Source organism: Theropithecus gelada, chromosome 10 (assembly GCF_003255815.1).
Source record: "Theropithecus gelada isolate Dixy chromosome 10, Tgel_1.0, whole genome shotgun sequence".
Classification (NCBI taxonomy): domain Eukaryota; kingdom Metazoa; phylum Chordata; class Mammalia; order Primates; family Cercopithecidae; genus Theropithecus; species Theropithecus gelada.
In genome coordinates this window covers 19,893,603-19,918,463 of record NC_037678.1, presented here as the reverse complement: position 1 = coordinate 19,918,463, position 24,861 = coordinate 19,893,603, and the positions used below count along the sequence as shown (strand labels likewise).

At 49.0% G+C, this 24,861-nt stretch overlaps 1 protein-coding gene across 3 annotated transcripts in view; it reads left to right on the top strand.

The window, feature by feature from the left end:
* The first annotated feature begins 10,290 nt into the window (after positions 1-10,290).
* The window catches only part of TCN2 (transcobalamin 2), a 21,939-nt gene continuing 7,368 nt past the window's right edge, over positions 10,291-24,861 (top strand). The window contains exons 1-8 of one of the 3 annotated variants that reach the window (XM_025400391.1): positions 10,531-10,839; positions 13,731-13,831; positions 14,383-14,575; positions 16,184-16,353; positions 17,658-17,810; positions 18,606-18,778; positions 18,905-19,091; positions 20,615-20,780. In XM_025400391.1, coding sequence (XP_025256176.1) covers positions 14,442-14,575; positions 16,184-16,353; positions 17,658-17,810; positions 18,606-18,778; positions 18,905-19,091; positions 20,615-20,780 — 983 coding nt within the window. In that variant the 5' untranslated portion in view covers positions 10,531-10,839; positions 13,731-13,831; positions 14,383-14,441. Of the gene's footprint in view, positions 10,840-13,730; positions 13,832-14,382; positions 14,576-16,183; positions 16,354-17,657; positions 17,811-18,605; positions 18,779-18,904; positions 19,092-20,614; positions 20,781-24,861 lie in introns of all 3 variants that reach the window. The other 2 variants (XM_025400390.1, XM_025400389.1) reach the window with 2 other exon arrangements.

The window sequence follows — 24,861 nt, the reverse complement described above, 5'->3', positions numbered from 1 at the left end:
CTGAGTAGCTGGGATTACAGGCATGTGCCACCATGCCTGGCTAATTTTGTATTTTTAGTAGAGATGGAGTTTCTTCATGTTGATCAGACTGGTCTCGAACTCCCGACCTCAGGTTATCTGCCCACTTCAGCCTCCCAAAGTGGTGGGATTACAGGCGTGAGCCACCATGCCCAGGTTTTTATTTTTTATTTTTATTTTTATTTTTTTTGAGACAGAGTCTTACTCTGTCACCCAGACTAGAGTGCAGTGGCGTGATCTCAGCTCACAGGTTCAAGCAATTCTCCTGCCTCAGCCTCCTGAGTAGCTGAGATTACAGGCGCATGCCACCATGCCCAGCTAATTTTTGTATTTTTAGTAGAGACAGGGTTTCACCACGTTTGTCAGGCTGGCCTTGAACTCCTGACGTCATGATCACCCGCCTCAGCCTCCCAAAATGCTGGTATTACAGGCATGAGCCACAGTGCCCAGCTGGCCTTGCTGAAACTTTCTGAGAGCTGCAGAGCAGCCTAAGACCTTCCTTATTTCCTTCCTTCCCTCCCTCCTTCGCAGGAGTCAGACCTGCACCATAGTCTGATGAATGTCCTGGTCTCCTCTACTTTCCTCCCCATTTATACTCACAGGACTCCCCCGCAATCAATCCTCTGCACATCTAATCCCATTTTAGCATCTGCTTCTTGGAGGACCTGGACAAACACAACCAGTCTTGGATTTACAGTTCAATGTTTTTCACAAATTAAGCACATTCATGTAACCGGCACCCAGATCAGGAAATAGAACATGAACTGCACCCCAAAATGCCCCCACAATTATGCTACCTTCCAGTTTCTTCCCATCAAAGAGGATCGTTAATCTGACTTCCCACATCATATATTAGTTTTGCCTGTTTTTGAACTTTTTATCTCATAGCATGTTTTGTCAAGAACCGTGAAGGGTCTGAAATGTTGCCCCACTCATACAGATACGTAATTTTCATATATGAATACTGCAGTGACATGAGAACTCTAGGTCAAGGAAAAGAGTTTTTTCTTAATACTCATCACCAGATTGACAGCCAGAGTAACCTCACTTCATTGGTTCCCCATATGTAGACCAACAGGCAATGCAATGAGAGCTGATGGAAATGTTCTATGTGAGTGCCAGATTACAACTTGTAAGTGAAAGATGGAGAACAATGGATTTCTTCCTTTGTTTTATTTTATTTTATTTTATTTTATTTTATTTTATTTTATCTTACTTTTTGGGACAGAGTCTTGCTCTGTCACCCAGGCTGTAGTGCAGTGGCACAATCATGGTTTACTGCAGCCTCAATTGATCCTCCCACCTCAGCCTCCCAAGTAGTTGGGACCACAGGAATGTGCCACCACACATGGCTAATTTTGTATTTTTTGCAGAGACAGGGTTTTGCCATGTTGCCCAGGCTGGTCTTGAACTCCCCACTGAAGTGATCCTCCCACCTCAGCCTCCCAAAGTGCTGGATTACAGGCGTGAGCCACCACCCCAGACTACATTTACTCCATTTATAGATACTGAAGAGAAGCTGCTGCTGCCTTCTCCCCTCTCAAAAGGGGAGAAAAAACCTCTGCTTCTTGGAAAGAGAATGGAAAACATCCTATTTATCACTCTAACCTATTGGAATATAAATACATCACTCGAAAAGCTGGATAAGCTCCAGTGTCTTTGGCTTTTATGACCTAGAGATGTTTCCAAAACATCTCTGGACTTCCAAACTCTTCCAAACTCTGGACTTCATCTCTTCTGATAGGTAAATACCTCGGGAGATAGCGCTGGGCTGTAAGTATTTGGTCTCCTTTAGAAGATAAATTTTATTATCCTTTCAGATAAGACCAATTAACTACACAAATGGCTACAGATTAAAGTCTCATGGTGTGTAAAAAGTAAAACGTTTCTAGGGGAAGTGAGAGCAAACATCCCCATCTTTATATTGCATACATTTCCACACCTCAGGAGGTTAGGGCTTTTTCCAGGGGCACTTCTGGGGAAGTTTTATTTCCACCACACAGTATGTTTTCTTCTGTGTCTGGCTTCTTTCACTCAACATTATGTTCATGAAATTCATCCATATTGTTGTGTGAACGGCCATTCATTCTCATTGCTGTACAGAATATATAATAATCTATCCTTCCTCTTTTTGTTGGGGATTGAGCTGCGCAAAGTTCACCAACTACTAAGTCAGGGAACCATCCACAGGATTGCCCTCACTTCTGACTCCTGTTGCAAGTTTTGGGTTCCAAAGACTGCCCTCAGGTTTGGTAATTCACTGGAAGGATTAACAGAAGTCATTGAAAACTGTTATATTCACCATTACAGTTATTGCAGGGAAAGGATACAAATTAAAATCAGCCAAGGGAAGAGACACATCAGGCAGAGTTCAGGAAAGTACAGAGTTTCCAATCTTTTTTTTTTTTTTTTTTTTTTTGAGACAGAGTCTTGCTCTATCCCCTAGGCTGGAGTGTAGTGGCCTGATCTTGGCTCACTACAACCTCCACCTCCTGGGTTCAAGCAATTCTCATGCCTCAGCCTCCTGAGTAGCTGGGATTACAGGCACCCACCACTACGTCCAGCTAATTTTTGTATTTTTAGCAGAGATGGGGTTTCACCATGTTGGCCAGCCTGGTCTGGAACTCCTGACCTCAGGTGATCTGCAAGCCTTGGCCTCCCAAGGTGCTGGGATTACAGGCATGAGCCACTGTGCCCAGCTCCCAGTCATCTTCTTTTTGTAGAGTCAGAACAGCATTACTTTCTTGGCACCAATGTGTGGCAATATGCACTGAGTTTTGCCAACCTGGGACACTCACCTGAGACTTGGTGTTCAGAGTCTTTATTGGGACTCCATCACATAGGCAGGATTGACTGCTTATGTGGTTGATATCAATATCCAGCCCTCAGGTGGTCATGCTGATACCAGGTGAACCAGAGTCTCCACCCTAAATCACACTTACTATCTAGCTGACCCAAGACCTCCAGGCAAACATAGACACTCCTATCAGGCATGATATTCCAAGGACTTGGAGATTACTTCCCAGAAGCTGAGAGCAAAATACAGACCTCTCTTTGGTCACAATTAAATGTTTTACCACATAGATACTTTCTAATCTGAGCTGAGTGTAAATAGTACTGTTAGAACATCTGTGCTTATTGTATTTATTTCTTTTGTCTGTTTGATCTACTGGTTACTAAAAAAGGTGAGCTAAAATTTCCCACTTTGGTGGTGGATTTGTAAATTCTCCTTGTAGTTTTCTTAACATTCAACTTATATTTTGTGGCCATCTTATTTGGCTTAAAATGGTTAAATCTTAGTGAATTGAATATTTTATCAATACATAGTAACCTGCTGTTCCAGTCACAATTATTGCATCTCAAAATATAGTAGCTTAAAATGAGAACAGTTTTATTATCTTATGGTTTCTGTGGGTTAAAAATTGGTGATGGGCAGCTGGGTGCAGTGGCTCATGCCTGTAATCCCAGCACTTTGGGAGGCCAAAGCGGACGGATCACGAGGTCAGGAGCTCGAGACCATCCTGGCTAACACGGCGAAACCACGTCTCTACTAAAACTACAAAAAATTAGCCAGGCGTGGTGGTGGGCGCCTGTAGTCCCAGCTACTCGGGAGGCTGAGGCAGGAGAATGGGGTGAACCCGGGAGGCGGAGCTTGCAGTGAGCCAAGATGGCGCCACTGCACCCCAGCCTGGGTGACAGAGCGAGAGTCCGTTTCAAAAAAAAAAAAAAGTGGGGATGGGCTCAGTTAAATGGTTCTGTGTTGACATCTTTTATGCAATAAAAACTGGAATAGTAGGGGCGTGGAAAAGCTGGGAGCTGGCTGGAGCTCTCTCTCTCCCTCTCTTCAGGTAATCTCAGGGTTTATCCCTATGGATTACCTTTGTGGATGTTTGGTCTTCTTCACAGTGTAGCCGCCTCAAGGCAGTTGTACTGCTTACATGACAGCTCAGTACTCCAGCTCAAGTGTTCCAGTGAGCAAGGTGGAAGTTGCATTTTCTTTTCTGACCTGGAGTTATGTATCATCACTTCTGCATTCTGCTACTGACAAGGATGTCACAAACCTGTCTAGATTCAAAGGGAGGGGAATTAGACTCATCTCTTCATGATGAATGACAAAATTATAGAAAACCATGTGGAACAGCTGGTATTGTTACAGACAGCTTTGAAAATACAATCTGACACATCCTCTTTATCTCTCTTAATGTTTGTTGCCAATGATTATTTGATCTAATTTTTTTTTTTTTTAAGATGGCGTCTCAGTCCATTGTCCAGGCTTGAGTGCAATGGCGCAATCTCAGCTCACAGCAGCATTCACCTCCCGGGTTCCAGCAATTCTCCTGCCTCAGCCCCCTGAGTAGCTGGGATTACAGATGTGTGCCACCATGCCTGGCCCATTTTTGTATTTTTAATACAGACAGGGTTTCACCATGTTGGCCAGGCTGGTCTCGAACTCTTGCCCTCAAGTGATCTGCCTGCCTCAGCCTCCCAAAGTGCTTGGATTACAGGTGTGAGCCACTGCGCCCGGCCTCATTCATGTCTTTTTATGGCTTAATGGCTCACTTATTTTTATCACTGTTTTTATATATACAATATTTCATTGTATAGATGTACCACAATTTGTTTATGCATTCATTGAAGGACACCTCAGCTGCTTCCAGTTTTTAGCAGTTATGAATAAAGTGGTTATGATCTTTTTTTTTTTTTTAGTCAGAATCTCACTCTGTTGCCCAGGCTGGAGTGCAGTGGCACAATCTCAGCTCACTACAACCTCTGCCTCCCGGGTTCAAGTGATTCTCGTGCTTCAGCCTCCCAAGTAGCTGGGATTACAGGCACACACCATCACACCCCGCGAATTTTTGTATTTTTAGTAGAGACGGGGTTTCACCATGTTGGTCAGGTTGGTCTTGATCTCCTGACCTTGTGATCCACCCACCTCAGCCTCCCAAAGTGCTGGGATTACAGGCATGAACCACCACACCCGGCCCCCTCTTCTCTTTTCTTTTCTTTCTTTTTCTTTTCTTTTTCCTCTTTTCTTTTCTTTTTTTTTTTTTTTTCTGATATGGTTTGTTTGGCTCTGTGTCCCCACCCAAGTCTCATCTTGAATTGTAATTTCTACTTGTTGAGGGAGAGACCTGATGGGAGGTGACTGGATCATGGAGGTGGTTCCCCCATGCTGGTCTCGTGATAGAGAGGGAGTTCTCACAAGACCTGGTGGTTTTAAGTGTGGCACTTCCTCAGTCTTTCTCCTGCCACCTTGTGAAGAAGGTGCTTGCTTCTCCTTTGCCTTCTGCCATGATTGCACGTTTTCTGAGGCCTCCCCAGCCATGCACAACTGTGAGTCAATTAAACCTCTTTCCTTTATAAATTACCGAATTGCAGGTATTTCTTTATAGCAGTGTGAAAACTAACTAATACACTTTCTTTATTTTTTGAGATGGAGTGCCACCCGCCTCGGCCTCCCAAAGTGCTGGGATTACAGGTGTGAACCACTGTCTCCCTCTCCTTCCCTCCCCTCCCCTTTCCTTCCCTTCTCTTTTGATAAAGATAGGGTCTCACTATGTTGCCCAGGCTGGTCTCAAACTCCTGGCCTCAAGTGATCCTGCTGCTTTGGCCTCCCAAAGTGCTGGAGGTTACCGCACCCAGTCACTGCATCCAGACAATTATTTCTTTCATGGACCATGCCTTAGGTGTTGTATCTAAAAAGTCATCACCTCTTCTTGAAGTTTTATATTTTTGTGTTTCATAGTTAGGTCTATTTTGAGTTAATTTTTTGTAAAAGGTATATGTCTAGGTTGATTTGTTTGTTTTGCATATAGACATCCAATTGTTCCTGCACCATTTGATGAAATGTCTTACTATTACACTAATAATGTCTTACTATTTGTCTTACCTTGAAAGTAATTTTGTGTGTGTGTGTGTGTGTGTGTGTGTGTGTCTGTGAAGGAGTCTCGCTCTGTTGTCCAGGCTGGAGTGCAGTGGTGCAATCTTGGCTCACTGCAACCTCCATCTCCTGGGTTCAAGCAATTCTCCAGCCTCAGCCTCCCAAGTAGCTGGGACTACAGGAGCCTGCCACCATGCCCAGCTAATTTTTTATTTTTAGTAGAGACCAGGTTTTGCCATGTTGGTCTCAAACTGCTGACCTCAGGTGATCCGCCCACCTCGGCCTCCCAAAGTGCTGGGATTACAGGCATAAGCCACCGTGCCGAGCCCCTTGAAAGTAATTTTAAACTCGCAGGCCCCCTAAAAGGGTCTTGGAGACTACCAGTCATCCAGTGACCACAGTTGGGAACCAATGCTCTAGTTGATGGGATTTTTTAAATGATTTTCTTTATCTTTGCTCTCTTTCTCCTTCTCCTCTTCCTCCTTTCTTTCTTTCTTTCTTTCTGTTTTTTTTTTTTTTTTATCTGAGACAGGGGTTTGCTCTGTCACCCAGGCTGGAATGCAATGGCATGATCTTGGCTCACTGCAACCTCTGGCCCCCAGGTTCAAGCGATTCTCTCACCTCAACCTCCCAAGTAGCTGGGATCACAGGCACATGCCACAACGCCTGCCTAATTTTTGTATTTTTAGTAGAAATAGGATTTCACCATGTTGGTCAGGCTGGTCTCTAACTCCTGACCTCAGGTGATCCACCCGCCTCGGGTGCCCAAAGTGCTGGAATTACAGGCATGAGCCACGGCGCCTGGCCTTAAAATGTGATTTTAATAAGGCCGGGCATGGTGGCTCACACCTGTAATCCCAGCACTTTGGGAGGCTGAGACGGGTGGATCACGAGGTCAGGAGATCAAGACCATCCTAGCTAACAGGATGAAAGCCCATCTCTACTAAAAAATAGAAAAAATTAGCCAGGCTTGGTGGTGGGCACCTGTAGTCCCAGCTACTCAGGAACCTGAGGCAGGAGAATGGCGTGAACCCGGGAGGCAGAGCTTGCAGTGAGCCGAGATCATACGACTGCACTCTGGCCTGGGCAACAGAGCGAGACTCTGTCTCAAAAATATATATATATGTGTATATATATATGAATATATGATTTTAATATATGTACATTTATGTGTGTGTGTGTGTTAGCCAGGATGGTCTCGATCTCCTGACCTCATGATCCGCCCGTCTCGGCCTCCCAAAGTGCTGGGATTACAGGCTTGAGCCACCGCACCCGGCCATATATATACATTTTTAATCACTAAAATAGATATTTCATATAGAACCAGAATTGTGTATTTGTTATATCCATTCTTCTCATGCCATCTTTATGCATTCAATTTTATTTTTCGCTTTTGGGTTAATTATTAGGCTAGTCCTAGCCAAGTCAGCCTAAAACCACCAGAAACAAACCCAGTTGACCTATTCCAATGAGGGAAACCACCAAGTAAAGGAACTGCAGTGATCTGGCTGAACACAAGGAAAGGCTATTAAAGAATTGAGGGGAAGGGTGGAGTTCGGTGAAGTGTAAAGCAAGCAGTGTTTTGAGGTAAGCAGGCTGAAAGTATCACAGGGCGCTGTATGAAGGGTCAGCTTCAGGTCTGGATGGCAAAGTGGACTTAGAGTCTTGTTTCCTTGGAAACTACAAAGTTAAGAGAAATGTGGAATGCTGAGTCCAGAAACACCGTATCTGAGACTGCTTCTCTGTGTCAAAATGACATAGCTCTTCCAGGCAACAGTGGGATGTTCTATTCTTACTAATGGGATATCAAACAGCAAATTTCTGATCGCTTGTGATTTTAGGGGGAAAAATATAAATATCAGTAAAAAAGTAGTAGTCAAAGAACACAGGTATTAGGACACTTTACAGCTGTAGCATGCATGGCCTTGATAGAAATGTTTCCTGTTGGCTAGGCGTGCTGGCTCATGCCTGTAATCCTAGCACTTTGGGAGGCTAAGGCAGGCAGATCACTTGAGGTCAGGAGTCTGAGACCAGCCTGGCCAACAAGGTGAAATCCCGTCTCTACTAAAAATACAAAAATTAGCTGGGGGTGGTGGCGAGAGCCTGTGATCTCAGCTACTCGAGACGTTGAGGCAGGAGAATCGCTTGAACCTGGGAAGAGGAGGTTGCAGTGAGCCGAGATCGTGCCATTGCACTCCAGCCTGGGCAACAGGAATGAGACCCTGTCTCAAAAAAAAAAAAGAAAAAAAAAAGAGACAGAAAAAAAAATGTTTCCTGTTGATGTTGCAGCTGGCTTTAGAGGTCTGTGTTATCCCAGTCTAGTGGGAGCGCAGGCAGACTTTTACTTTCTCGTTCCAAGCTAGTTTTCACCACGAATAGAAATCTTGATCTGGCCAGGTACAGTGGTTCATGCCTGTAATCCCAGCTCTTTGGGAGGCTGAAACAGGAGGATCGCTTGAGCCCAGGAGTTCAAAAATAAAAAAATAGAAATCCTGATGCAAATGATGTAATCATTTTTGTTTTTCACATTCCCTGACCACATGACCTAAAATAGCACTACCCCTGACCAGTCACTCTATTTCTTTTTTAAATTTTACTTTATTTTATTTTTAGGACAGGGTCTCCTTCTGTTGCCGAGACTGGAGTGCAGTGGTCTGATCTCAGCTCACTGCAACCTCAGCCTCCCGGGCTCAAATGATCCTCCCACTTGTAGCCTCCCAAGTAGCTGAGACTTACAGGCACACATCACCATCCTTGGCGATTTTTTTTTTTTTTTTTTTTGTAGAATCAGGGTCTTACCATCTTGCCCAGACTGGTCTCAAACTCGTGGGCTCAAGCAATCCCCTGCCTTGGCTTCCCAAAGTGCTAGGATTACAGGCATGAGCCACCGTCACTCTGTTTCTAATATGTATGGGAAATGTGCTGTCCTCCTATTCCTACTCCCCCCACCCTCTGGCACTGAGTCCAGGTAGGCAGGCAGGGGGGTGTCTCTCTCCTTTACTTCGACACCCTCACAACCTTGGGGATCAGAAGTGACTCTCTGGAAAGATGCTGCTGCTTCTCACCAGAGGCTGACGATACGAAGGCCACCTCCATGGCCACCTCCTCCAGGCTGCCCTCCTGGAAATAGCAGGAATCATAATTGTTGTTACTGGAAACAGGCGGAGGGTTGGGGGAGCCAAGGCAGTCCCACCCAGGACCAAGGTGGCTCTATTGCACACACTTCGCCGTGGCTCCCCTGAAGGTCCAAACGTGGGGTTCTGCAGAAGCTGGGCTCCCCACTGACCTCCCCTCTTCCTCAGGACCTCCAAGGGTGCTCCTGCTAGTGGCCACATCCAGCCTTTCTGACTGGACAACCTATCTTTTAAAATTTTCAAGTACTTCCGTAAACAGATGCACGTTGCTGTATTTATTTATGTCAAGAGCTTGGTTTGTGATAAGTCAAGCTCAAAAACAGATTGTCATAAAAGAGTGAACCTTGGCAATTTGCCATAAAATAATTACACTACAGATTGTACATGCAAATGATTAGAGATATTTTAAGGTCATAGTGTCTTCACAAATTGAGCTGAAAGGGAACTGTTAGAATGATCTTGCCTAACCCTCTCATCTCACATAGGAAGAACTATTTTAAACTCAGAGAGGTTAAGTGACCTGGCCAAGGTCACACAGCCACCACTAGTTAACTCATATACATTGATGCTCCTGTGGGACTGGGCAGATGAGGAATCTTTTGTTCTCTTTCCTGTCTGCAGGGATTTTTTTTGACGTTACTTTCCTAGTTCTGGCAACTACCCCTGCTTCTGGTAGTTTTGTGTCTCAATTGATTCAATCTCATTCTTTATTTTATTTTATTTTTGACACAGGGTCTCACTTTGTCACCCAAGCTGGAGTGCAGTGGTATGATCTTAGCTCACTGCAGCCACCACCTCCTGGGTTCAAGCAATTCTTCTGCCTCAGCCCCCCAAGTAGCTGGGATTACAGGCATCCGCCACCACGCCCTGTTAATTTTTTTTTTTTTTTTTTGTAGAGACAGTGTTTCCCCATGTTGCCCGGGCTAATCTCAAACTCCTGGGCTCAAGTGATCTGCCTGCCTCAGCCTCTCAAAGTGCTAGGATTACAGGCGTGAGCCACTGTGCCCAGCCTTAATCCTATTCTTTAACTTGTTTTGTTTTGTTCTCTCCAGGAGGCTCCCAGCTCTTTTAGATTGGTTGAGAAAAGTGGCCTGGCTGGTCTGGGGCCAGCGGCACCCCTCCCTCCCCCAAACTGCCCAACTCCCCCACCCCTGCAATCCCCTCCTCCACCACCAAGGGGGGTGGTGCTGAAAAACAACTGACTCCAGCAGTGCTGCTCACGTGACCACTGCAGCTGCAGCTCCCGTTCTGCTCCTTGTCCTGGGCTAGGTGGGCACTACCAGGGGCTCCTTCTGTAAGGAGTACTAGGTAGGCACCCGGTCCTGCCGATCCACCACTGGAACAGCTAAGGGGACAGCAGACAGGCACGGTCGGACAGACTTGGCAGATCAGACGTCAGGCCCTCTGCGCTAGTCCCGGGCTCTTTAAGCAGGAACATGGATGGCCTCAAGATGTCTCACATGGTCCCACTCACCCTCCTCCTCCCTTTGTTCCCTGCCTCCAGGAGGGCTGCTCTGCCCTTCCTTCCTCTGTTCTTTGGCCTTCTGTTCCCTGCCACCACAGACCTTTCCACCTTCTCTCTCTGCTGACTTAGCAGCGCATTGCAGGCCTGGAGGATTAATCAGTGACAGGAAGCTGCCTGTCTTGGAGCGGTGACCGGCTGTGGTCAGGAGAGCCTCAGCAGGGCCAGCCCCAGGAGTCTCTCCCGATTCCGGATCACTGCTCACCCACCTGCTGCTGCCATGAGGCACCTTGGGGCCTTCCTCTTCCTTCTAGGGGTCCTGGGGGCCCTCGCTGAGATCTGTGGTGAGTAACTCGCCTCTGTCCTGTGCCTTGTTCCTTCTGGGTCCTTAGGAGGGTGACTGGGGCATAGGATAGGGGAACTTACCTGCCCCTCTGGGCTCCCATAGCAGTTTGGACTTAGCTGGACCTCAGCATTTAACACATCGTATTGCGACTGATTATATGTCTGACTCCTCACCAGACAAGATCTCCTCCGTTAATTCAGTCTTTAGTTCACACATTCGTTCAGCACATAGTTACTGAGCCTTTTCTCAGTGTTAGCCTTTGGGGAATGTGCAAGGCGTGAGACAAGTCTAATTCCTGCCATCCTAGAGCTTGTGTTCTGGGGAAGGGGGACGGACAAAAGAAATCAATGGTTAGGTGCTCCCACCTGAAATCCCAGCATTTTGGAAGGCTGAGGCGGGAGGATCGCTTGAGTTCAACAGTTCGAGATCAGCCTGGGCAACATAGGGAGACCCCATCTCTACAAAAAATAAAAAAAATTTAAAAATAGCTGGGCACGGGGAAGACTTTCTGAGGACCGAGAGGGAACATGGGAGCTGAGACTCGAAGGAAGAAAAGGAGCTGGCAGGAAAGGAGTGGGGGACACACATTCTAGGCAGCAGGAAGTGAGTCTTCAGAGGTCCTGCCTGCTCCAGCTCTGTGCCCCAAGGGGTCTCTTGGAGCACACTGTCTCCTGGGACCTGTCTGTGAGTCTGAGCTCAGAGGCTCAGGGCTGCTCCTTCAGACAGGAGGCAGAAGGCAGGCTTCGGGACTCTGGGCCGCCCACGCCTCTTTTCCCCTCCTCTGCACCTAGGATTACGCTCAGCAATACACTTTCACCACCGTGGGCTCTTGTAACTCTGGGGAAACCCTGAGAGGTGGGTGCAGTCATATCCAGGTGTCAAGTAAAGAAGTCGAGGGTTGGAGGGGTGAGTGACTCGCTCAGGGTGCTCCACCTTTACCAGAGCTTTGCTGAACTTAGTTTTTTAGAACTTTTCTTTTTTTGTTTTGTTTTTTGTTGAGACAGGTTCTCACTCTGTTGCCCAGGCTGGAGTGCAGTGGCACGATCTTGGCTCACTGCAACCTCTGCCTCGTGGGTTCAAGTGATCCCCCCACCTCAGCCTCCCAAGTAGCTGGGGACTACATGTGCATACCACCATGCTCGGCTAATTTTTGTATTTTTTTGTAGAGACAGGGTTTCGCCATGTTGCCCAGGCTGGTCTCGAACTCCTGGGCTCAAGTGATACTCTTGTTTTGGCCTCCCAAATTGCTGGGATTACAGGCGTGAGCCACTGTGCCCAGCCAGAACTCCAAGCCTCTCATCTGTGTTCCATAAATAAATCAGACTCCTCAGGTCTGGGCCCAGGAACCCCAGCTCTTGGTTCATGTCTGGACAGTTTCCCAGGGGAGTTCTGGGTTCAACCAGCCAGAACTTTCCCTCCTGCAGACCTGGCTGGCCTGGTCCTCAGCCTTGGACACTTAGTCCATTAGCTTGACCCCACAGGAACCACCATCCCTTGGGGTCTGGGGAACCTTGAACTGGGGTTTGGGGTGCAAATATCTGTGCTGAGTCACTTAATTGCACCCAGCCTCATTCCTTTACCTGTAATAGGGCTAAGAATGCTCCCCTGCCTTCCTCCTTGGTGTAGTACAAAGGAGGATCCCATGACACCTGCTCTCCCAGTTTAAAGTTCTGTGTGTGTATTGTGAAATTGACAAGGATCACTGCACAAACGCTAATGCAAAGTGGGCTCCTGTGCTTCCTTTTCTCCTTCTTCTTCTTCTTCTTTTTTTAAAAATTTTCTTATAGAGATGAGGTCTCACTATATTGCATGGGGTTGGTTTCAAACTCCTAGGGTCAAGCAATCCTCCCACCTTGGCCTCCCAAAGTGCTGGTATTATAGGCGTGAGCCACTCTGTCTGGCTCCTGTGCTTGTGAAAGTCAACAGCAATCAGCCCTTAGCTGGCCTGGCTGGGCTGGTAGGGCAAGAGCTCACCCAGGGCTGCTTTTATTACCCTAGGTAAATCTGCCTGGCCCCTTCCTTCTAAGGAGGCTGCTCTGTGGTTGTCAGTCTCTCCCTTTACAGCTGGATCCTGGTCTTTCAGTTTCTAACCCTGTGCTGACTAATCGTGCTGGAGGTGAGAGCCCAGGGTGAGGTCAGGGAACTCCCTTGCGAGTTTCAAGAAAAGGGAGAAGGAAAGAGAGGTGAGGAGGCACAGATGACCAGAGGGACACAGGCTGGGGGAGACTGAGACAGACCCAGAGAGCCTCAGAGACATTGAGGGAGAGAGACAGAGAAATGGAGATAGACATCAAAATTGGTTCTGAGTGAGAGAAAGGGAAAAAAGCAACCCCCCAGTCTCTCTTCATTAACATCTGGTGAGAAACCAGCCATGTGCTCTGGTCTGGGCCCACACAGCAAAGGATTATGTAGGGTTTCATGCTAGTGGATGGCTACCTTATAGCAACAGATATCTGGAGCTGTCGGGAAAACAGACACGAGGTTGTGGGACCCAAACCCACAGAGATGGAGCTGTGTTCTAGGAGCTCTGGTCCTCGCACCAGGAGGCCCAGGAGGCAGATGAGGCATCTTGCAACAGCTCCTTTTCTTAGTCCCCTGGGATATGGCACAGTGGAGGCCACCATCAGGCAGCTGGAGCCCAGCAGCAACTGGGAGGCGGTAAACGGGGACAGAAAGTTCAAGGTGCCTCCAAGGCAAACTACTCTAAACTACCCTGTGCTGAGCTCAGGTCCCTTGGAACTATCCGTAAGGCTTCCACTTTCAGGGTGTTTCAGTATTTTGGTTGCACAGGTTCAAATAAATACAACTGCAACAGGTAAATGGCTGCAAAAGCTGTGGCTGTTTTCTAAGAGCTCATCTCACAATCTCAGATCCTCTTCACTTAAACAGAGATGGCAGGAAAAGCATTATTTTGAGATCTTCATGGAGGAAGTTCACCAGGCAGCCTCAATTCAGCAGCTGGAAGTCTGTGTTGTTTGAACATTTGATGTGTAACATGTTCTGCATGTGGGCCGATGTTTTTGTAAACGGGCAGTGCACACATTCAGCAGGGCACCAGAGAGCAGGGGCTTTGCAGTTAGTTCCATCCTTGGCTCTGCAGCCTTGTGTAAGACATGACATGACTTTGAACTTCTGTTTCCTCTTTTGTGCAAAGCAATGATGACAGTATCTACATCACAGGACTGGCATGAGGACCAAGTGAGATTGGGCAAGGTACCTGGGCACACCCCACAGCTTGGCATACAGTCTCACCGTCACCGCTGATGGGCAGAGTGGTTGCCTGGCAATAGCATCCTCTACCTTCAGCCTGCCACCTCTTTCGCTGGCTGGCTCCAACTGTTCTTTTGGGATACATGCTTCCCCCCTTTTTCCCTCCCACTGCCTTTCAGTATGGCTGCAGTTCCCCCTGCAAGTTGGTGTGTGCTGGATGGAGGTGGGGGTGAGGACATGTATTCCCTGGGGAAGGCCCTGGTAACGTCAAAGCACTTCTTTGCTGGTGGCCTGGCCCTGTGACCTCACTTGCACCATTTTCTTTCCTAAGAAATACCAGAGGTGGACAGCCATCTGGTAGAGAAGTTGGGCCAGCACCTCTTGCCTTGGATGGACCGGCTTTCCCTGGAGCACCTGAACCCCAGCATCTATGTGGGCCTGCGCCTCTCCAGCCTGCAGGCGGGGACCAAGGAGGACCTCTACCTGCACAGCCTCAAGCTTGGTTACCAGCAGTGCCTCCTAGGGTATTACCACAGTCTCTTCAATGGAGGGCCTTTCTCTGTGTATAGAATGAAGGGGTTGGTTGGATTAGATCAGAGATGCTAATGCAGGGCTCCTCTTGCTACTACTGCCCCTCCTCAGTGATGTCTGAGGCAGACATCGCTAATCCATGGTGTACTCTTTTTTTGATAAGCCCAGGAGCAGCATCTGACTCTGTACTCCCTTAGTGTGCCTGAGGTAGACATCACTAATTGATGACTGCAGTCTTCCACATTAAGCCTAGAAGCAGCATCTGACTCTGTGTGCTCCCCTCCCATGCATGAGGCAGACATCACTAATCCATGACCACACTCTTTCATACTGAGTCCAGAAGCAGCATCTTTTTTTTTTCTTTTTTTTTTTCTCACTCTGTTGCCCAGGCTGGAGTGCAGTGGCACAATCTTGGCTCACCCCAACCTCCACCTCCCAGGTTCAAGTGATTCTTGTGCCTCAGCCACCTGACTAGCTGGGATTACAGGCATATGCCACCATGCCCAGCTAATTTTTGTATTTTTGGTAGAGACAGGGTTTTACCATGTTGGCCAGGCTGGTCTTGAACTCTTGACCTCAGGTAATTTGCCTGCCTTGGCCTCCCAAAGTGTTGGAATTATAGGCATAAGCCACTGCACCAACCCAAAAGCAGCATCTTTCTGTACTCCCTTTTCAAGAGGCATTACAGAGAGGCCTGTTTTGGAGTTTGAATGAGAGGTAAATAATCAGGGGCAGCCATGAAGCGCCTCTTCCTCAGACTCCCTCCTGAGAAGTGGATGCAGGGGTGGCAAGAAAAGAAGGCCAGGCATAGTTGCTCATACCTGTAATCCCAACATTTTGGGAGGCTGAGGCAGGAGGATTGCTTGAGCTCAGGAGTTCGAGACCAGCCTAGGCAACATATTGAGACCACGTCTCTTAAAAAAAAAAAAAAGAAAGAAAGAAACAAAAATAAAAAAAAATTAGCTAGGCGTAGTGACACATGCCTGTGGTTCCAGCTTCTCCGGAGGCTAAGGTGGGAGGATCTTTTGAGGCCAGGAGAACAAGGCTACAATGAGCTATGATGGCACCACTGTACTCCAGCCTGGGAGACAGAGTGAGATCCTATCTCAGTAAAAAAAATAAAAATCTGGCCGGGCATGATGGCTCACGCCTGTAATCCCAGCTACTCAGGAGGCCAAGGCAGGAGAATCACTTGAACTCGGGAGGCGGAGGTTGAGGTGAGCTGAGATCGCGCCACTGCACTCCAGCCTGGGCAACAAGAGCGAAACTCTGTCTCAAAGAAAATAAATAAATAAAATTAAAAAATGAAAAAGAAAGGAGGGGGCATGTGGGTGAAGTATGGACAAAATAGTGGGGCAGGCACAGGTGATTTGGATGCAGGAGCCCTCGGAGTTTATCCTTGAATCTAATTGTTCATCTTTATTAAATATTTGTGGCATACACCTCACAACAATATAGCTAACACACCTACTTTTGGTGCTTTTATTAACGCTTCCCACTGTTAAGATTTTTTCCACTTTGTGATGCTGGTGGGGTGGGCGCTCCAAGCAGGCTTACTGCGTGGCACTTTCTCACAAAGCCATTAACTGGCCTTGTCCTAGGTCTGCCTTCAGCGAGGATGACAGTGACTGCCATGGCAAGCCTTCCATGGGCCAGCTGGCCCTCTACCTGCTCGCTCTCAGGGCCAACTGCAAGTTTGTTGGGGGCCACAAGGGGGACAGGCTGGTCTCACAGCTCAAGCGGTTCCTGGAGGATGAGAAGCGGGCCATTGGTGAGCAGACACCATCGGCTGGGGGTGGGGAGCACCTGGGAGGGCTCATCAGATGATATTCTCTAGTGAAAATCAGAACTTTGGGTTTTCTCCCCAGGCGTCTTTCCCACCATCCATTCTGCCCGTCTCACTGCCCATGTCGAGGCTCGAACCTGTCCCCATAGTCATCCTTGATCCAGCCTTTCCCACGCTGCACACACTCTATTGACAGGTGTTTTCTGTTTTGTGTTTTTTGGGTTTTTTTTGAGACGGAGTTTTGTTCTTGTTGCCCAGGCTGGAGTACAATGGTATGATCTCAGCTCACCGCAATCTCCACCTCCTGGGTTCAAGCGATTCTCTTGCCTTAGCCTCCCGAGTACCTGGGATTACAGGCATGCACCACCACACCCAGCTAATTTTGTGTTTTTAGTAGAGATGGGGTTTCTCCATGTTGGTCAGGCTGGTCTTGAACTCCCGACCTCAGGTGATCCGCCTGCCTCAGCCTCCCAAGGTGCTGGGATTACAGGCATCAGCCACTGTGCCCGGCCCATTGGCAAGTCTTGTATTGGCAAGCCACCAAGATTGACTTGATTATCCACCTTCGGGACAACTGGACAGCCTGCTTATGACTTACGCCTTTGTCTCTACTAGCTCTCCTGCCCTGACTTGACCCAGCACACAACAGCCAGAGCCAGCCTTTTCAATATAAACCTGATCTTGCTGGCACTGTTTAAACTCTGCAGGGGCCCCTCACTGCTCTGTGGCCCAGCCTGTCTACCTTACCTTCTCCCCAGCTCTGCTCATCTGTTTTCTGCCTCCCACACACACCTGCCCTCTGTGGGCTCCGGCCATACGGCTCTCTCTCATTTCTCAACTCATAAGCCGGTGTCTTCATACAGGCTCCCTCCATCTGGACTGGCTCCCCGACGTGCAGTTCACTCCTGCTCTACCTTTGGCTCTGCCTCCACCCATCCCCAGCCCTCTCCAGCATTACTTCCTTGGAGGATCCTGTCTTGACTTCCCAGCCGCCCAAATATCACTACTTGGTCTGCATTCCCATTACGATTGCAGTCTCATGAGCAATTGCTGTGGTTGAGGCCTGAACTGCGCAGTGCCCATCTGCCATGGGTCTCCTGCTTCCTCTAAGCCCAGTGAGACGCACAGTGAGACCTCAGCACGTATGGGCTGAGGCAGTGAAGGAATGAAGGATCCCATGACCCAAAGGAGTGCATTGGAAAGTGCAGACCAGGGGTCCCATGCGCTGGTGGGGCTGGCTGCTGGGTGGGGGCAGAGAGGCAACCACTTGGTTTTTTTTTCCCTCCGAGGCCATGATCACAAGGGCCACCCCCACACTAGCTACTACCAGTATGGCCTGGGCATTCTGGCCCTGTGTCTCCACCAGAAGCGGGTCCATGCCAGCGTGGTAGACAAACTCCTGTATGCTGTGGAACCTCTCCACCAGGGCCACCACTCTGTGGGTGAGTAGGTCAGACCCTACCGAGGCCAGGCTGGCACTCCCTCAGTCCCCAGGCCTGCACTGATGACCTCCATACCCTGGCCCCACACTCACCTTTCCTTGGGACCCCTCCGTATCAAGTCTTTTAGGGGTGAATTGGTGGGGCTCATGGGTGATGCTCCAGCTGTGAGTCAGCTTTGGAGCTGGTAGGTGGATATCTTGAGGCCAGGAGTTCAAGACCAGGCCAGACAACATGGTAAAACCCCATCTCTACTAAAAATACGAAAGTTAGCTGGGCATGGTGGCACATGCCTATAGTCCCAGCTACTCGGGAGGCTGAGGCAGGAGAATCACTTGAACCTGGGAAGCGGAGGCTGCAGTGAGTAGAGATCACACCACTGCCTTGGGTAACAGAGTGAGACTCTGTCTCAAAAAATAAAAAATAAAATAAAACTCCCCTAGTGATTCCAACGTGTGGCCAAGTTTGGAAATAGGTGGTATAGGGTCAAGTCCTCTCGGGCCTCCCTCCTCCAGTCCTTCTCCCTAACCTCTATCCCTCAAGTTGCAGAGTGATCAGCCAAACCAGTTTGCCCAGAAATGAGCAGTTTCCTGGGACATAGGATTTTCAGGGTCCAGACAAGGAAAGTCTTGGGCAGACCAGGTTGAGTTGGTGCCCTCAGCTGATCTGACCATGTTGCCCTTCTTCTCCAAGCTCTCCTGTGGTTGCCCATAGCTACAAGGGCCTGACTCTCAAGCCCCCACCTGTCCTGGCCCCTTGGCTCTCCAGCTCATCATGTGTTCTGTTCCCCCCTTCAAGACACAGCTGCCATGGCAGGCTTGGCATTCACCTGTCTGAAGCGCTCAAACTTCAACCCTGGTCGGAGACAACGGATCACCATGGCCATCAAGACAGTACGAGAGAAGATCTTGAAGGCCCAGACCCCCGAGGGCCACTTTGGGAATGTCTACAGCACCCCATTGGCATTACAGGTGGGAAAGAGACTCTGGAGCCATGGCCACCCTGGGGAACAGTGAGCAGGGAGTGTTCAGGGGCTGGAGCACCTAGCCCCTCCCCACCGGCTGACCTCCTCCCTCTCTTCCCCACTCTATCACCAGTTGCTCATGACCTCCTCCATGCCTGGGGCAGAGCTGGGAACAGCATGTCTCAAGGCGAGCGTTGCTTTGTTGGCCAGTCTGCAGGACGGAGCCTTCCAGAATGCTCTCATGATTTCCCAGCTGCTGCCTGTTCTGAACCACAAGACCTACATTGATCTGATCTTCCCAGACTGCCTGGCACCACGAGGTAGCCCAGCCTTTTGTGGAAGCACAGCCCTTTACAATCTGCTGCGCACGCGTTGACGTCCCAGTGAGGGGAGGGTGCTTCGTCCTGATTTGCTGAGTCTGCACAAGTTTGTGGGTGTGCATGGGACACAGCAGCCAAAATGTGGTCACAGCTTCTGGAAGCTGACAGTGTGGGGAGGAAGACACTAAATGGAGAGCCCTGGGCATACCGCTTGTGTGATACCCAGTACAGACATGTTTGAGTGAATGGATGAATGAATGAAGGAATGAATGAGGAGAGACACATTTTGGTTAACTCTAATACAACATGATAAGCCCCAGTAGCAGCATGATCCAGGCTTCCTCTGAGAAAGGGGCTAAGGAGGTGATTGGATTTGCCAATTAAGAATGGAGAAGGAGGCCAGGTGCAATGGCTCATGCTTGTAATCCCAACAATTTGGGAGGCCAAGGCAGGTGGCTCACCTGAGGTCAGGAGTTTAAGACCAGCCTGGCTAACATGGCAAAACTCCATCTATTAAAAATACAAAAAAGTAGCCGGGTGTGGTGGCGAGTGCCTGTAATCCCAGCGACTCAGGAGGCTGAGGCAAGAGAATCACTTGAACCCCAGAGGTGGAGGTTGCAGTGAACTGAGATTGCGCCATTGCACTCCAGTCTGGGTGACAGAGTGAGACTCTGTCTCAAAAAAAATAAATAAATAAAAAATTTAAAAAAAAACAGAAAAAAGAAGAAAAGAATGGAGAAGAAGGAGGCTGGACACGGCGGCTCGTGCTTGTAATCCTAGCACTCTGGGAAGCTGAGGCGGGTGGATTGCCTGAGCCCAGGAGTTTGAGACCAGGCTAGGCAAGATGGTGAAACCCTGTCTCTACTAAAATACAAAAGATTAGCCAGGTGTGGTGGTTGATGCCTATAATCCCAGCTACTAGGGAGGCTGAGGCACAAGACTCACTTGAACCTGGGAGGCAGAGGTTGCAGTGAGCCGAGATCGTGCCATGGCACTCCAGCCTGGGCGACAGTGTGAGACTCTGTCTCCAAAAAAAAATACAAGAATGGATAGAGTAGAGCCGAGAAGAGGCAGCAAGAACAAAGACACAGAGGTGCACAGAGTTTGAAGGAATTTTGAGGAATCGTCTTGCAAAAGAATGGGATCTGGGAGAATGATGGAGTGGAAGGCAGATGAATGAAGGGGAGGTGAGCCCATCAGGGTAACAGAGACGCATTGTGAACAAATACATGTTCTAGAAAGAGCCCTCTGGAGTGCTAGGTGCCAGAGAGGTGGGAGGAAGGATACTGGAAGCAGAGGAACCAGTGAGGGGCCTGATCTTGGGTGGTGGGAGATGTGGGGAATGAGGGACAGGGGAGGCTGGGATGGAAGCCAGGTTTCAGCTGAGCAGGTGGTGGTGGCATTGATGGAGATGAGGACTTGGGGAAGGACAAGGTCCAGGTGTCTTTGAGGGAAGACAGGAAGACAAATATCCAGGATCCCTGTCCTCACACCAACTACCCCTTCCTTTCTCCCTGGCACAGTCATGTTGGAACCAGCTGCCGAGACCATTCCTCAGACCCAAGAGGTCATCAGTGTCACACTGCAGGTGCTTAGCCTCTTGCTGCCATACAGACAATCCATTTCTGTTCTTGCCGGGTCCACCGTGGAAGATGTCCTGAAGAAGGCCCATGAGTTAGGAGGATTCACGTGAGACTCCCACCTCCCAGTCCTCACCCCCACCCCAGCCCCACATGCCTGATACAGGGTCACGGAAGAGACAGGGGACAGAGGAGAGGGTTCCCTCAGGAGAGACACTGGCCCTGCTTCTGCTTCTACCTGCTCCGCTCCTTTGTTGCCCATGGTGTTATGGAAACAGGGAGCCATAGGCCAGCATTGTCATTGAGAGAGCAGGCTCTGGAGGCAGAACCCCCCAGTTGGAATCCCAGCTCTAACCAGCTAGGTTCCAGGTAGGCACCCACAATTCACTGAGGAGAACAGTTGTGCCCCCTCCCTGCGGGGCCAGTATGAGGAGTCTGGGAGTTAGTACACATAGAGATGGTGGCATGTGCTTTTTATATGTGCGAGTTCCAGCACGTAGCAAGCGCTCAACACAGCGTTGTTTTCATCAGAGTGAGAACTGCTTTTTGTTTGTTTGTTTGTTTTTAAAAGACAGGGTCTCACTCTGTCACCCAGGCTGGAGTGTAGTGGTGCAATCACGGCTCACTGCAGCCTCAAACTCTGGGGATGAAGCAACTCTACTGTCCTGCCTCAGCCTCCCGAATAGCTGAGACAATAGGCACGTGCCACCCATCCCTGGCTAATGCTAATTTTTTTTTTTTTTTTTTGAGCTAGGGTCTCTCTCTGTTGCCCAGGCTGGTCTCAAATTCCTGGCCTCAAACTATCCTCACACCTCAGGTTCTCAAAATATTGGGATTACAGGTGCGAGCCATCATGCTTAGCCAGAGTAAGAACTTTTTTTTTTTTTTTTTGAGACAGAGTGTCACTCTGTTACCCAGGCTCTGGAGGCCCAACTTGTGTCTGTGTATTTATTTATTTTTATTTATTTATTTATTTTTTTTTAATCTTTTTTGAGACCGAGTCTCGCTCTGTCGCCCAGGCTGGAGTGCAGTGGCCGGATCTCAGCTCACTGTAAGCTCCGCCTCCCGGGTTTACGCCATTCTCCTGCCTCAGCCTCCCGAGTAGCTGGGACTACAGGCGCCTGCCACCACGCCCGGCTAGTTTTTTGCATTTTTTTAGTAGAGACGGAGTTTCACCATGTTAGCCAGGATGATCTCGATCTCCTGACCTCGTGATTCGCCCGTCTCGGCCTCCCAAAGTGCTGGGATTATAGGCTTGAGCCACCGCGCCCGGCCCATTTATTTATTTTTTTATTTCGAGACAGAGTCTACCTCTGTTGCCCAGGCTGGAGTGCAGTGGCGCAATCTCGGCTCACTGCAAACTCCATCTCCTGGGTTCAAGTGATTCTCCTGCCTCAGCCTCCTGAGTAGCTGGGACTACAGGCATGTACCACCATGCCCAGCTAATTTTTGTATTTTTAGTAGAGATGGGGTTTCACTATGTTGGCCAGGCTGGTCTCTAACTCATGACCTCAGGTGATCTGCCTGCCTTGGCCTCCCAAAGTGCTGGGATTACAGGCATGGGCCACTGTGCCCGGCCATGTATTTATTTAGGCAAGGTCTTGCTCTGTTACCCAGGCTGAAGTGCAGTGGCACAGTCATAGCTCACTGCAGCCTCAAATTACCCAAGCAGCAGGGACTACAGGTATGCACCACCACACCCATCTACTTTTTTTTGAGATGGAGTCTCCCTCTGTCGCCCAGACTGGGTTGCAGTGGCACAATCTCAGCTCACTGCAGCATCTATCTCCCGGGTTCAAGCGATTCTCCTTCCTCAGCTTCCTGAGTAACTGAGACTATGGGCATGCACCACCATACCTGGCTAATTTTTATATTTTGAGTAGAGATGGGATTTTGCCATTTTGGCCAGGCTGGTCTTGAACTCTTGACCTCAAGTGATCTGTCTGCCTCAGCCTCCCAAAATGCCAGGATTACAGGCGTGAGCCACTGTGCCTGGCCCAGAATAAGAACTTTTATTATATCTCAACTTTATTTGAGACAGGGTCTCACTCTGTCACCTAGGTTAGCGCGAAGTGGCACAATCACAGTTCACTGCAGCCTCAACCTTCCAGGATCAGATGATCCTCCCACCTTAGCCTCCCAGGTAGCTGGGAACTACAGGCATGCGCCACCACGCCTGGCAAATTTTTTTTTTTTTAATTTTTTGTAGAGATGGGATTTCTCCATGTTGCCCAGACTGGTTTCAAACTCCTGGACTCAAGTGATCTACCGACCTTGGCCTCCCAAAGTGCTGAGATTACAGGCGTGAGCCACCGTGGCTGGCCAGAATAAGAACTTTTATTATGAAATAAGTTTGGCCCAATCCTTTTATTAATTACCTCAAGGAGGTTGGACAATGTCCTTACATTTGCTTCTCACCCTGAGCTTAGACCAGTCTGAGAATGAGCATGTCTGGACTGCTATTTGATACTAGGTCCTGCCCATGATGAAATAAGACGAATGTAATTCTCATGTTATCAGTAGGGAGTCCAGCCCAGAGAAGTTGAGTGCCTTCCACCAGGTCACGCAGACCACAGACTTCTCCCCTAGAATCATGGACCTGTTTCTGTTCCCAATGGGCCCCAATTTCTGTCCCCAGTGGGAGTTCCTGGAGAACAGCATCCTGCATCCAGGGAGGGCCCACAATTGGGTTCTTCAGGTCCTCTAGGCCAGGGAATCTCAGACCAGAGATATGCAAAGACTCCTCCAAAGTACAAAAATTCTCCCAGACCCCAGGTTGAGTTATTTCTTCTGTAATATGACTTAGATGTGTACTGATATGTTTACTAAATATAAAGTCTTTGGCCAGAGGTGGTGGCTCACTCCTATAATTCCAGTGATTTGGGAGGCTGAGGCAGGAGGATCACTTGAGCCCAGGAGTTCAAGACCAGCCTGGGCAACATAGTGAGACTGCCATCTCTACAATTTTTTTTTTTTTTTTTTTTTTAAGGTGGAGTCTTGTTCTGTTGCCCAGGCTGGAGTGCAGTGGTGCAATCTCGGCTCACTGCAACCTTCACCTCCTGGATTCAAGCGATTCTCCTGCCTCAGCCTCCCAAGTAGCTGGGATTACAAGCGTGTGCCACCATGCCTGGCTAATTTTTGTATTTTTTTAGTAGAGACTGGGTTTCACCATGTGGGCCAGGCTGGTTACGAACTCCTGACCTCAAGTGATCCACCCACCTCGGCCTCCCAAAGTACTGATTAGAGGCATGAGCCACCGTGCCTGGCCCCCCAAAATTTTTTTAATTAGCTGGGCATGATGGTGTGCACTTGTAGTTCTAGCTACCCAGAAGGCTGAGGTGGGAGGACAGCTTGAGCTCAGGAGTTCAAGGCTGCAGTGACTATGATGATGTCACTGTCCTGCAGCCTGGATGACAGAAGAAGACTCTGTCTTTAAAAAAAAAAAAAAAAAAAAAAGCCGGGTGCGGTGGCTCAAGCCTGTAATCCCAGCACTTTGGGAGGCCGAGACGGGCGGATCACGAGGTCAGAAGATCGAGACCATCCTGGCGAACACGGTGAAACCCCGTCTCTACTAAAAAATACAAAAGAGGCCGGGCGCGGTGGCTCAAGCCTGTAATCCCAGCACTTTGGGAGGCCGAGACGGGCGGATCACAAGGTCAGGAGATCGAGACCATCCTGGCTAACACGGCGAAACCCCGTCTCTACTAAAAACACAAAAAATTAGCCGGGCGAGGTGGCGGCGCCTGTGGTCCCAGCTACTCAGGAGACTGAGGCAGGAGAATGGCGGGAACCCGGGAGGCGGAGCTTGCAGTGAGCTGAGATCTGGCCACTGCACTCCAGCCTGGGCGACAGAGGGAGACTCCGTCTCAAAAAATTTTTTTTTTTTTTGGGCGCGGTGGCTCACGCCTGTAATCCCAGCACTTTGGGAGGCCGAGGCGGGCGGATCACAAGGTCAGGAGATCGAGACCACAGTGAAACCCGGTCTCTACTAAAAATACAAAAAAAAAAATGAGCCGGGCGCGGTGGCGGGCGCCTGTAGTCCCAGCTACTCGGGAGGCTGGGGCAGGAGAATGGCGTGAACCCAGGAGGCGGAGCTTGCAGTGAGCCAGGATCGCGCCACTGCACTCCAGCTTGGGCGACAGAGCCAGACTTCATCTCAAAAAAAAAAAAAAAAAAAAAAAAAAAAAAAC